Source organism: Bubalus kerabau, chromosome 10 (assembly GCF_029407905.1).
Source record: "Bubalus kerabau isolate K-KA32 ecotype Philippines breed swamp buffalo chromosome 10, PCC_UOA_SB_1v2, whole genome shotgun sequence".
Taxonomy (NCBI): Eukaryota; Metazoa; Chordata; class Mammalia; order Artiodactyla; family Bovidae; genus Bubalus; species Bubalus kerabau.
Window position 1 is genome coordinate 12,576,777 of NC_073633.1, and position 12,124 is coordinate 12,588,900.

The 12,124-nt window shown below is 44.0% G+C and overlaps 1 protein-coding gene and 1 long non-coding RNA gene across 3 annotated transcripts in view; one reads left to right on the forward strand and one right to left on the reverse strand.

Moving 5' to 3' along the window:
• Nucleotides 1-1,562: 1,562 nt before the first annotated feature.
• LOC129620860 (uncharacterized) overlaps nt 1,563-12,124 on the forward strand; it is a 48,857-nt gene continuing 38,295 nt past the window's right edge. For both annotated transcript variants that reach the window (XR_008698754.1, XR_008698753.1), the window contains exon 1: nt 1,563-2,548. This is a non-coding gene — a long non-coding RNA (uncharacterized LOC129620860). The remainder of the gene's footprint in view (nt 2,549-12,124) is intronic.
• Nucleotides 2,229-5,210, reverse strand: ZBED3 (zinc finger BED-type containing 3). Its single transcript, XM_055536633.1, has 2 exons — nt 5,040-5,210; nt 2,229-3,793 (listed from the first exon to the last, which is right to left on the reverse strand). Exon 2 carries the CDS (start codon nt 3,777-3,779, stop codon nt 3,141-3,143), a length of 639 nt encoding a protein of 212 aa, XP_055392608.1. The 5' UTR covers nt 3,780-3,793; nt 5,040-5,210; the 3' UTR covers nt 2,229-3,140.

The window sequence follows — 12,124 nt, forward strand, 5'->3', positions numbered from 1 at the left end:
TAATGGTTTGAACAATTGGTGAAACTGAAGAGTGACATTTTTTTTTCTTTCCTAAAAGTCCAAATTCAGATTGTATAGCCCAATTATAAACACACATGAAGAAGTTACATTTCAGTTCTTAATAGAAATAACATTATTTTTAGAGTAATACAAAAACTGCAGGAGACAAGAAGAATAAAATAAAATGTTAATAGCAGTCTGACTAAGATGACAGGACTTTGGGAGATTTTTTCTTTCAGTTTTTCTTCCTAGATTGGGGCATTGCATTTATATTAATTGTGTAATGAAAAAAATAATAATTTTAAGAAAAGTGTTCCTGATAATTGATATACCTCGTGATTAGATTCAAACCAAACAGCCCCAAACGGACACATTAAAAGTTCACTGACTAAACAGCTTTTAAAAATTTACTTCTGCTTCCTTTTAGGCTACTTCTTTTTTCTGTTAGGAATTCCACTCAGAATTAAAGATAAAGGAATAATTGTATTAATTGGGAAAACTGAATGGGTTTATCGCCTCAAATATTTATTGAGCAGCTGCCACAGGTAAGACACTGGGGGAGCTGGATGAATGAACACCAGTCCGGCTCCCAAGGGTACACACCAGAGGGCCTTCCTAAGGGCTTTGAGACACAAAATGCTGAGAGTCCAGAGAAGTAAAGAATCATTTCTGAATGATGAGGAATCCAGGAAAGCTGCATGGAGGGAGTCGAATTTGAGTTTATTCTTAGAAAATGAGTGGTATTTTTCATACTCAGATTGAAGGGCTTTTTTTAAGAGGTGGAAGTGCAAACAGGCACAGAGGTGCCAAGACCAGGACACATCAGAACAAGGAGTCCAATTTGGCTGAAGCATACAGCGTGTGTGGAGGAGGGGACAGATAAGACTGGCACAGGGCTGGAGGGGACTTGACTGTCAGGCCACAAAGAGAGCTTGCAGAGGATGGGTGATCTCGTCTTGAGCAGGAAATGTGATATAATCAGTGTCAGAACAATTCCTCTGGCTAAGTTGAGTGTCAGGTAGGTGGTAGTGTGAGAAGACGAGGATGGAAAAGTGAATCCCAGCTGAATGATAACCGGGTCCTGAGCTGGGCAGGTGACATCAGAAGGAAGACAGATGTAAAAGTGAAAGTCTCAGTCACTCAGTTGTATTGGACTCTGTGACACCATGTTCTGTAACCCACCAGGAATTCCTGGTGCTCATGGAATTCCTCTGCCCATGGAATTCTCCAGGCAAGAATAATGGAGTGGGTTGCCATGCCCTTCTCCAGGGGATCTTCCTGACCCAGGGATTGAACCTGGGTCTTCTTCATTACCAACTGAGCCACTAGAAATAGACTCAAGAGATCAGGGGCCTAGGATTCAGCAGGACTGGTGCTCAAATCCCATTCTTCCTCGACATTACTTAGTTCCTCTGAGCCTGTCTCTCCTCTGCAAAGTGGGTGTAGGAGTAATTATATCATGGGGTTACTGCACGGTAGGCAGTTATTGTCCAGCATTTTTGCACAGCTCTGGCATGGTGAGTGGTCAGTACATGTCAGTGTCACTGATGGTACGACCTGGAGCTGGAATTAGGAAGCAAACAGGTGTCAGCTGGGATGAGTGAGTAACAAGGGCAACAGTACAGCAGCCGGGAACACGGCATCTGGAGGTAGAGACTGGATTGGACTGCTGACACTGCTACTTACCAGCTGTCATCTTGTACAAGCCACTTTAGCCCTCTCTCAGTTCCATTAGCTGTAAAGTGGGCAGAGTATTAGTATTAATATGCCCCCCTCCCCAGGGAGCTGCTATGGAAATAAAGTGAGAAAATACATGTAAAGGCACCTGACACATTTTAAGAGCCCAATAATTCTTAGCCATTGGGTCAGGGGTGGGGATGTGGAGTTGAATACATTTACCCCTTCCATCCCCAGTGGCAAGATGTGCACGTAGAGGTGGAGATGTGCTGCAGGGGACTGAACATGAAGGACAGACCTGGGAAGAGCACACAAGGCTGGAGGTAGTCAGGAGTTTCTGGCACGGCGGTGACTGTTGGAGCTCTCCGGGTAGATGAACCAAGAAGGAGTACATAATTTGGCCTAAGGAAACAATCAGAAAAATCCAGAGTATCCGACATTCTATAAGACATCCATGGGGCTTCCCAGGTGGCTCAGTGGTAAAGAATCCGCCTGCAACGCAGGAGCCGTAGGTTTGATCCCTGAATGGGGAAGATCCCTGGAGTAGAAAATGGCAACCCACTCCGTATTACTGCCTGGGAAGGAGCCTGGGGACTACAATCCATGGGGTCGAAAAAGAGTTGGACAGGACTTAGCATGGCAACATCAAAAGACCCAAAAAAGGTGAAGGAGGTGGCCTCAGATGGGAGGGTGCCTTCCCCTTGGCCCAGGTGTGAGGGCTGAGGAGACGTGGGGGAGGAAGCTCCCTTCCTGTCAAGGAGGGCGGGCTGAGGTCAGGTCTTGCAAGTAAGGTGGCAGGTGTGAGGCAGTGAAGTGGGGAAACCTGCCACAGCTGCCATCAGGCTGCAACGGGGGAAGGAAGACGGCGGAGGTGAGACAAGGCGCTTGGTACTGGGGGGCCAGCTGGGGAGGGGAGCAAAAGGAGGGCTTCTCCAGGACTGCCTTCCTAAGGCACTAGGAATGCTAGGGTAATGAGCAGTTCTGGAAACTAAACCTGGGCAAGGGCTACTCATCAAAGACTTACTCGTTAGGAAGTAAAACTTTTGGGGGGTAAAAATGCCTGATCCTCGTTTCAATGCACACTCTACCCTGGGTTGCGGGCACATGGTGTGATAGTCTTTGGTGTGTAAGGAAGTTTCGGTCCTTTCAAAGTTACCGGCCGAAGAATGGCCATGGCTCCAAGTGCTCTAGGTTCACGGGGCCAGTGGACTCTTTTCCAAAGGCGGTCAGAGGAAAACCCCCGCCTGCGCGGATCCCACGAAACGGCACCAGCAGAGGAGGCCGCCGGAGAGGATCACGAGCATGTTCTGGTTCTGCTTCTTAAGACCCTGCATTTGGCGATTTCAATTCGGCAGAGGGGTCAAGGGACTGAGATCCCGCTCCCAGGTGAAGCTGAAGACGCCGCTCCGCGGGCCACACGCTGGTGGAGTTGGGGGGGGGGGGGGGGTGGGAGCGGCCAAAACCTACAGGAGAACCTTCGTGATGACGCAGCCGTCCCTGGGTTCCCCCTCGGGCTCGTCTTTGAGCGGAGCGTGCAGCGAGGGGGCCGGGGCCAAGGCGCCCTCGCGCCGGCTCACTTCTCGCTGCCGCGCCTGCAGCGCCTCCCTCTCTGCCTGCAGCTCCCGGCGCGCCTGGGCCGCCGCGCGCTCCTCCTCCTGGAGCGCCCGCCGCCTGCGCTCCAGGGCGCGCTCGCCCTGCTCCACCGCCGCCTCGCGCCGCGCCAGCTCCCGCTCGCGCAGGCTGCCCCGCACGGCCAGCGCGCCCATCTGCTCGAGGAGGCGCGCCCAGTCGCCCTCGGCGGCCGCGACGGGGCCAGGGGCGGCGGGTGGCGAGCGGCGGGCGGCGCTCTCCGCCAGCTCCCGCCGGTGCGCGCTCCTCAGGTGCTTCCAGAGCGCCGGGGTGCTCGCGTGCCAGCCCGGGCCGCGGCCCACTTGCTCCCCGCACAGCCGGCAGGTGGCCCAGGGGCCCGCCGCGTGGCCAGGGCGCGCGGGAGCCAGGTGGAAGTACCCCCAGGCCTCGGAGTACGGCGCCCCCAGGCGGCCCGCAGCCGCGTCTGGCCCGCCGGTCTCTTCCATGGTCACTGCCGGCTCTTCGCTCCTCATTCTTTAGGCAGCGCCTGCACCGAGGGAGACAGGGCTAAAGTTAACGACCGCAAAATTACATGTGCAACTGGACAACCGCTCCAACACACAGCTTCTAGGACTAGATTTAACCTGTGAAGAAACCATGCCTCGTTCTCACTATTGATAAAATCCTGTAGTTTGGATAGTCACTTGCATTTCTTTATCAGTTCGGTTCAGTTGCTCAGTTGTGTCCAACTCTTTGCGACCCCATGGGCTGCAGCACGCCAGGCCTCCCTGTCCATCACCAACTCCTGGAGCTTACTCAAACTCACGTCCATTGAATTGGTGATGCCATCCAACCATCTCATCCTTTGTCGTCCCCTTCTCCTCCTGCCTTCAATCTTTCCCAGCATCAGGGTCTTTTCCAGTGAGTCAGTTTTTTGCATCAGGTGGTCAAAGTATTGGAGTTTCAGCTTCAACATCAGCCCTTCCAATGAACACATGGGACTGATCTCCTTTAGGATGGACTGGTTGGATATCCTTGCAGTCCAAGGGACTCTCAAGAGTCTTCTCCAACACCACAGTTCAAAAGCATCAATTCTTTGGCACTCAGCTTTCTTTATAGTCCAACTCTCACATCCATACATGACTACTGGAAAAACCATAGCTTTGACTAGACTGGCCTTTCTTGGCAAAGTATGTCTCTGCTTTTTAATACGCTGTCTAGGTTGGTCATAGCTTTTCTTCCAAGGAGCAAGGGCCCTTGAGAAATAAGTCTTTCTCAGTATGTATGTTCATTTGTTTATTTCAGCATGTTAATTACTCAGAAAAAAAAAATGTTCAAGATGCCTAGGACTTCTTTCCATAATCAGGAGTCTTTGAAATTCACTGGATCCTTACCTAACAAGTACTGAGACTAAAATTGGGAAGCCAAGCTTCCCATAAGTTTTAAAAGTGCTTTATATATATATTAGTTTTAACTAGTCTCTTTTATGCTTTTTTTAAAAGAAACTGACCTTTTCTGAATAAAAGCAAGGCTCCCTTTTGAATTCTTCTTGCAGTGTTACAGAAGGAAGGAGTGGGGAAAAAGAGTTTTAGGAATGAAAATTTTGTTTCTTAGACCTTAAGTGCTAGGACTAAGCAGCTTTTTAAAAAGCTTTCAGAGAAAACTTTTTTCAAGATAAAAATATCTTTTTGTGATTTTAAAAACCATGTGCTTATGAGAAAATTGTCCTGAGTCATTAAAATGCACATCTCATTTAGAAAACAGCAATATACAAGGCAGTTTTCTAAACTTACCTTCAAATGAGGCGGTGGGCAGTCTCGGTCATTGCCTCAGAGTTTTCAGCAGACCCAAGTTCTCAGGTGGAAACACTGGCGTGACTTCTGAGATCTCAAGAACCATCAGCTGTGCTAGGAGTAAATTCAGAGGACAGGCAGCCAGTAAAAGACATTCAATTAAACAGCCCTAAAAGACACTAGAAATACTAGCTAGTGCCATGACCTTCTGGTGTTCATTTTCCCAACCCTCTCATAGTTGCTCCAGTCATGAAACAAAATTAGTTCTCTGTGCTGCTTATCCCAACTAAATGGCCCTCTCTGTATATTTGCAAGATAAAAGGTTGGTCAGTTCCAAGAAAAAAATAATAGTTGTTTGTTTTGTCCAACAAACAGTTGTAGTTAAAGGGGTCCAAACACAACACAATGCCTCTCATTGCAAGGTCTTTTCTATTAAGAAAGCATTTCCCAATGTGATGACCTATCAAATGAGGAAGGAGATAGAAAAGGTGACATTTCTTCTTTAAAAAAATAACTTCACAAAGGATCAAATGTATGATTCTCAACAAATCTGCTTTGGAAGTTTAAAAAAGGAGAACACCTTGGAGCTCTCCTGAGAACTTATTTCATGGGGAGAATTCAGGCCAAGTTGGGAGAAGACTGGGCAGTGAGATGGCCAGTGCTCCTGTCAGGGTTTGAACCAGCAGCCGTGGAGATGGTGAAGTTCCAGAATCTTTTATTAAAGGCAACGAGGGATGACTGGGGGATTCCCTGGTGGCTCAGAGGATAAAGTATCTGCCTGCAATGTGGGAGACCCGAGTTCGATCCCTGGGTCGGGAAGATGCCCTGGAGACGGAAATGGCAGCCCACTCCAGCATTCTTGCCTGGAGAATCCCACGGACAGAGGAGCCTGGAGGGCTACAGCCCACGGGGTCGCAAAGAGTTGGACACAAAAATAAGAACAGAAAAGACAAGTTGATTTTTTTTAATTTATTTTTTTATTGAAGGATAATTGCTTTACAGAATTTTGTTGTTTTCTGGGCTTCCCTGCTGGCTCAGATGGTAAGGCATCTGCCTGCAATGTGGGAGACTTGGGTTCGATCCCTGGGTTGGGAAGATCCCCTGGAAAAGGAAATGGCAACCCACTCCAGTACTCTTGCCTGGAATGGATGAGCCTGGTAGGCTACAGTCCATGGGATCACAAAGAGTCAGGCAAGACTGAGCAACTTCACTGGCTCACTGGTCAAACCTCTACGTGAATCAGTGATAGGAATACATATTTCCCCTTCCTTTTGAACCTCCCTCCCAACTCCCTCCCCATCCCCCCCTCTAGGTTGATACAGAGCCCCTGTTTGAATCTCCTGAGCCATACAGCAAATTCCTATTAGTGATCTATTTTACATATGGTAATGTAAGTTTCCATGTTTACTCTTTCCGTACATCACACCCTCTCCTCCCCTCTCCCCATGTCCATAAGTCTGTTCTCTAGGTCTGTTTCTCCATTGCTACCCTGTAAATAAATTATTTGTACCATTTTTCTAGATTCTGTGAATGTGCATTAGAACACAATATTTATCTTTCTCTTTCTGAGTCACTTCACTCTGTATAATAGGTTCTAGGTTCATCAGCCTCATCAGAATTGACTCAAAGGCGTTCCTTTTTGTGGCTGAGTAATATTCCATTGTGTATATGTACCACAACTTCTTTATCCATTCATATGTAGATGGACATCTAGGTTGCTTCCATGTTCTAGCTATTGTAAATAGTGCTGCAATGAGCAATGGGATACATGTGTCTTTTTCAATTTTGGTTTCCTTAGGCTATATGCCTAGGAATGGGATTGCTGGGTCATGGGCTCCAAAATCACTGCAGATGGTGACTGCAGCCATGAAATTAAAAGACGCTTACTCCTTGGAAGGAAAGTTATGACCAACCTAGATAGCATATTCAAAAGCAGAGACATTACTTTGCCAACAAAGGTCCATCTAGTCAAGGCTATGGTTTTTCCTGTGGTCATGTATGGATGTGAGAGTTGGACTGTGAAGAAGGCTGAGCACCGAAGAATTGATGCTTTTGAACTGTGGTGTTGGAGAAGACTCTTGAGAGTCCCTTGGACTGCAAGGAGATCCAACCAGTCCATTTTGAAGGAGATCAGCCCTGGGATTTTTTTGGAAGGAATGATGCTAAAGCTGAAACTCCAGTACTTTGGCCACCTCATGCGAAGAGTTGACTCACTGGAAAAGACTCTGATGCTGGGAGGGATTGGGGGCAGGAGGAGAAGGGGACGACAGAGGATGAGATGGCTGGATGGCATCACTGACTCAATGGACGTGAGTCTGAGTGAACTCCGGGAGTTGGTGATGGACAGGGAGGCCTGGCGTGCTGGGATTCATGGGGTCGCAAAGAGTCGGACACCACTGAGCGACTGATCTGAGCTGATCTGATGGTGGTTTTATTCCTAGTTTTTTAAGGAATCTCCATACCATCTTCCATAGTGAAGATGTATCAATTTACATTCCCATCAACAGTGCAAGAGTGATCCCTTTTCTCCACACCCTCACTAGCATTTATTGTTTGTAGATTTTTTGATGATGGTCATTCTGACTGGTGTGAGGTGATATCTCATTGTGGTTTTGATTTGCATTTCTCTAATAATGAGTGCAGAGAAGGCAATGGCACCCCACTCCAGTACTCTTGCCTGGCAAATCCCATGGATGGAGGAGCCTGGTAGGCTGCAGTCCATGGGGTCGCTAAGAGTCGGACACGACTGAGCGACTTCACTTTCACTTTTCACTTTCATGCATTGGAGAAGGAAATGGCAACCCACTCCAGTGTTCTTGCCTGGAGAATCCCAGGGATGGCGTAGCTTGGTGGGCTGCCGCCTATGGGGGCGCACAGAGTCTGACAAAACTGATGCGATTTAGCAGCAGCAGCAGCAGCAGCAATAATGAGTGATTTTGAGCATCTTTTCATGTGTTTGTTAGCCATCTCTATGTCTTCTTTGGAAAAATGTCTGTTTAGGTCTTTTTCCCACTTTTTGATTGGGTTGTTTGTTTTCTTGGCATTGAGTTGTATGAGCTGCTTGTATATTTTGGAAATTAATCCTTTGTCAGTTGTTTCGCTTGCTATTATTTTCTCCCATTCTGAGGGTTGTCTTTCCACCTTGCTTATAGTTTCCTTTGCTGTGCAAAAGCTTTTAAGTTTAATCAGGTCCCACTTGTTTACTTTTATTTCCTTTACTCTAGGAGGTGGGTCATAGAGGATCTTGCTTTGATTTATGTCATCAAGTGTTCTGCCTGTTTTCCCTAAGAGTTTTATAGTTTCTGGTCTTACATTTAGGCCTTTAATCCATTTTATCTTTGTATATAGTGTTAGGAAGTGTTCTAGTATCATTCTTTTAGATGTAGCTGTCCAGTTTTCCCAGCACCATTTATTGAAGAGGCTCTCTTTTCCCCATTGTACATTCTTGCCTCCTTTGTAAAAGATAAGGTACCCATAGGTACATGGGTTTACTTCTGGGCTTTCTATCTTGTTCCATTGGTCTATATTTCTGTTTTTGTGCCAGTACCCTACTGTCTGGATGACTGTAGCTTTGTAGTATACTCTGAAGCCAGGAAGGTTGATTCCTCCAGCTCCATTCTTCTTTCTCAAGACTGCTTTGGCTATTCAGGGTCTTTTGTGTTTCCATATGAATTGTGAAATTTTTTGTTCCAGTTCTGTGAAAAATGCCACTGGTAATTTGATAGGGATCACGTTGAATCTGTAGATTACACTTGGTAGTATAGTCATTTTCACAATATTGATTCTTCCTACCCAGGAACATAGAATATCTCTCCGTCTGTTTATGTCATCTTTGATTTCTTTCATTAGTGTCTTATAATTTTCTGTGTACAGTTCTTTTGTCTCTTTAGGTAAGTTTACTCCTCGATATTTAATTTTTTTTGTTGCAATGGTGAATGGGATTGATTCCTTAATTTCTCTTTCTGATTTTTCATTGTTAGTATATAGAAATGCAAGTCATTTCTTTGTATTGATTTTGTATCCTGCAACTTTGCTAAATTCACTGATTAGCTCTAGTAATTTTCTGATACTATCTTTAGGGTTTTCTAGGTACAGTATCATGTCATCTGCAAACAGTGAGAGCTTTATTTCTTCTTTTCTGATCTGGATTCCTTTTATTTCTTTTTCTTCTCTGATTGCTATAGCTAGGACTTCCAGAACTATGTTGAATAACAGTGGTCAAAGTGGACACCCTTGTCTTGTTCCTGATCTTAGGGGGAATGCTTTCAATTTTTCACCATTGAGAATAATGTTTGCTGTAGGCTTATCATATATGGCCTTTACTGTGTTGAGGTAGGTTCCTTTTATGCCCATTTTTTGAAGAATTTTAATCATAAATAGGTGCTGAATTTTGTCAAAGGCTTTTTCTGCATCTATTGAGATTATCATATAGTTTTTATCTTTCAATTTGTTAATATGGTATATCCCATTGATTGATTTGCATATATTGAAGAATCCTTGCATCCTGGAATAAACCCAACTTGATCATGGTGTATGAGCTTTTTGATGTGTTGCTGAATTCTGTTTGCTAAAATTTTGTTGAGAATTTTTGCATCTATGTTCATCAGTGATATTGGCATGTAGTTTCCTTTTTTGGTGTTGTCTTTGTCTGGTTTTGGTATCAGGGTAATAGTGGCCTCATAGAATGAGTTTGGAAGTGTTCCTTCCTCTGCAATTTTTTGAAAGAGTTTTAGAAGGATGGCTTCTAAAACTTCTCCTGTGAAGCCATCTAGTCCTGGGCTTTTGTTTATTGGGAGATTTTTGATCACAGCTTCAATTTCAGTGCTTGTAATTGGGTTGTTCATAATTTCTATTTCTTCCTCATTCAGTCTTAGAAGATTGAACTTTTCTAAGAATCAGTCAGGTTCTTCCAGGTTATCCATTTTATTGCCATATAATTGTTAATAATAGTCTCTTATAATCCTTTGTATTTCTGCACTGTCTGTTGTAACCTCTCTTTTTTCATTTCTAATTTTGTTGGTTTGATTCTTCTTTTTTTCTTGATGAGTCTGGCTAAAGGCTTGTCAATTTTGTTTATATTCTCAAAGAACCAGATTTTAGTTTTATTAATTTTTACTATTGTTTCTTTAATTTCTTTTTCATTTATTTCTGCTCAGATCTTTATGATTTCTTTCCTTCTACTAATTTTGGAGTGTTTTTTTTTTTGTTCTTGTTGTTGTTGTTGTTCTTTTTCCCATTGTTTTAGGTGTAAAGTTACGTTGTCTATTCGATACTTTTCTTGTTTCTTGAGGTAGGATTGTATTGCTATAAACTTCCCTCTTAGAACTGCTTTTGCTGCATCCCATAGGTTTTGGGTTGTTGTGTTTTCATTGTCATTTGTTTCTAGAAATTTTCTGATTTCCCTTTTGATTTCTTCAGTAACCTGTTGGTTGTTTAGAAATGTGTTGTTTAATCTCCTTGTGTTTGTGTTTCTTACATTTATTTTCTTGTAATTTATATCTAGTCTGCATTGTGATTAGAGAAGATGCTTGATACAATTTCAATTTTCTTAAATTTACTGAGGCTTGGTTTGTGAAGCAAGATGTGGTCTATCCTGGAGAATGTTCCATGTGCACTTGAGAAGAAGGTGTATTCTTCTGCATTTGGATGGGATGTCCTAAAGACATCAATGAGATCCATCTCATTAATGTATCATTCAAGACTTGTGTTTGCTTATTAATTTTCTGTTTTGATGATCTGTCTATTGGTGTGAGTGGGGTGTTAAAGTTCCTACTATTACTCCAGCTTTCTTTTTCTTCCTATTTGCATGGAATATATTTTTCCATCTTCTCACTTTCAGTCTGTATGTATCTTGAGGTCTGAAGTGGGTTTCTTGTACACAGCATATATATGGGTCTTGTTTTTATATGCATTCAGCCACTCTGTGTCTTTTGGTTGGAGCATTAAATCCATTTGAAATTAAAGTAATTATTAATATATATGTTCCTACTGCCATTTTCTTAATTGTTTGGGGTTGATTTTGTAGACTGTGGCTTGGATCATGAACTCCTTAGTGCCAAATTCAGACTGAAATTGAAGAAAGTAGAGAAAACCACTAAACCATTCAGGTATGACCTAAATCAAATCCCTTAGGACTATACAGTGGAAGTGAGAAGTCAATTTAAGGGACTAGATCTGATAGAGTGCCTGATTAACTATGGCTGGAGGTTTGTGACATTGTACAGGAGACAGGAATCAAGACCATCCCTACGAAAAAGAAATGCAAAAAAGCAAAATGGCTGTCTGAGGAAGCCTTACAAAGAGCTGTGAAAAGAAGGGAAGCAAAAAGCAATGGAAAAAAGGAAAGATATACTCATTTGAATGCAGAGTTCCAAAGAATAGCAAGGAGAGATAAGAAAGCCTTCCTCAGCAATCAATGCAAAGAAATAGAGGAAACCAACAGAATGGGAAAGACTAGAGATCTCTTCAAGAAAATTAGAGATACCAAGGTAACGTTTCATGCAAAGATGGGCTCAATAAAGGACAGAAATGGTAGGGACCTAACAGAAGCAGAAGATATTAAGAAGAGGTGGCAAGAATACACAGAAGAACTGTACAAAAAAGATCTTTATGACCAAGATAATCATGATGGTGTGATCACTCACCTAGAGCCAGACATCCTGAAATGTGAGGTCAAGCAGGCCTTAGGAAGCATCGCTATGAACAAAGCTAGTGGAGATGATGGAATTCCAGTTGAGCTATTCCAAATCCTGAAAGATGATGCTGTGAAAGTGCTGCACTCAATATGCCAGCAACTTTGGAAAACTCAGCAGTGGCCATAGGACTGGAAAAGGTCAGTTTTTTCATTCCAATCCCAAAGAAAAGCAATGCCAAAGAATGCTCAAACTACCGCACAATTGCACTCATCTCACACGCTAGTATGGAGAAGGAAATGGCCACTCCAATACTCTTGCCTGGAAAATCCCATGGATGGAAAAGCCTGGTATGCTACAGTCCATGGGGTTGCAAAGAGTCAGACACGACTGAGCGACTCCACCACACACTAGTAAAGTAATGCTTAAAATTCTCCAAGCCAGGCTTCAGCA

Coding starts and splice junctions, on each gene's coding strand:
- ZBED3 (XM_055536633.1), bottom strand. CDS start 3,779: ATGAGGAGCGAAGAGCCGGCAGTGACCATGGAAGAGACCGGCGGGCCA.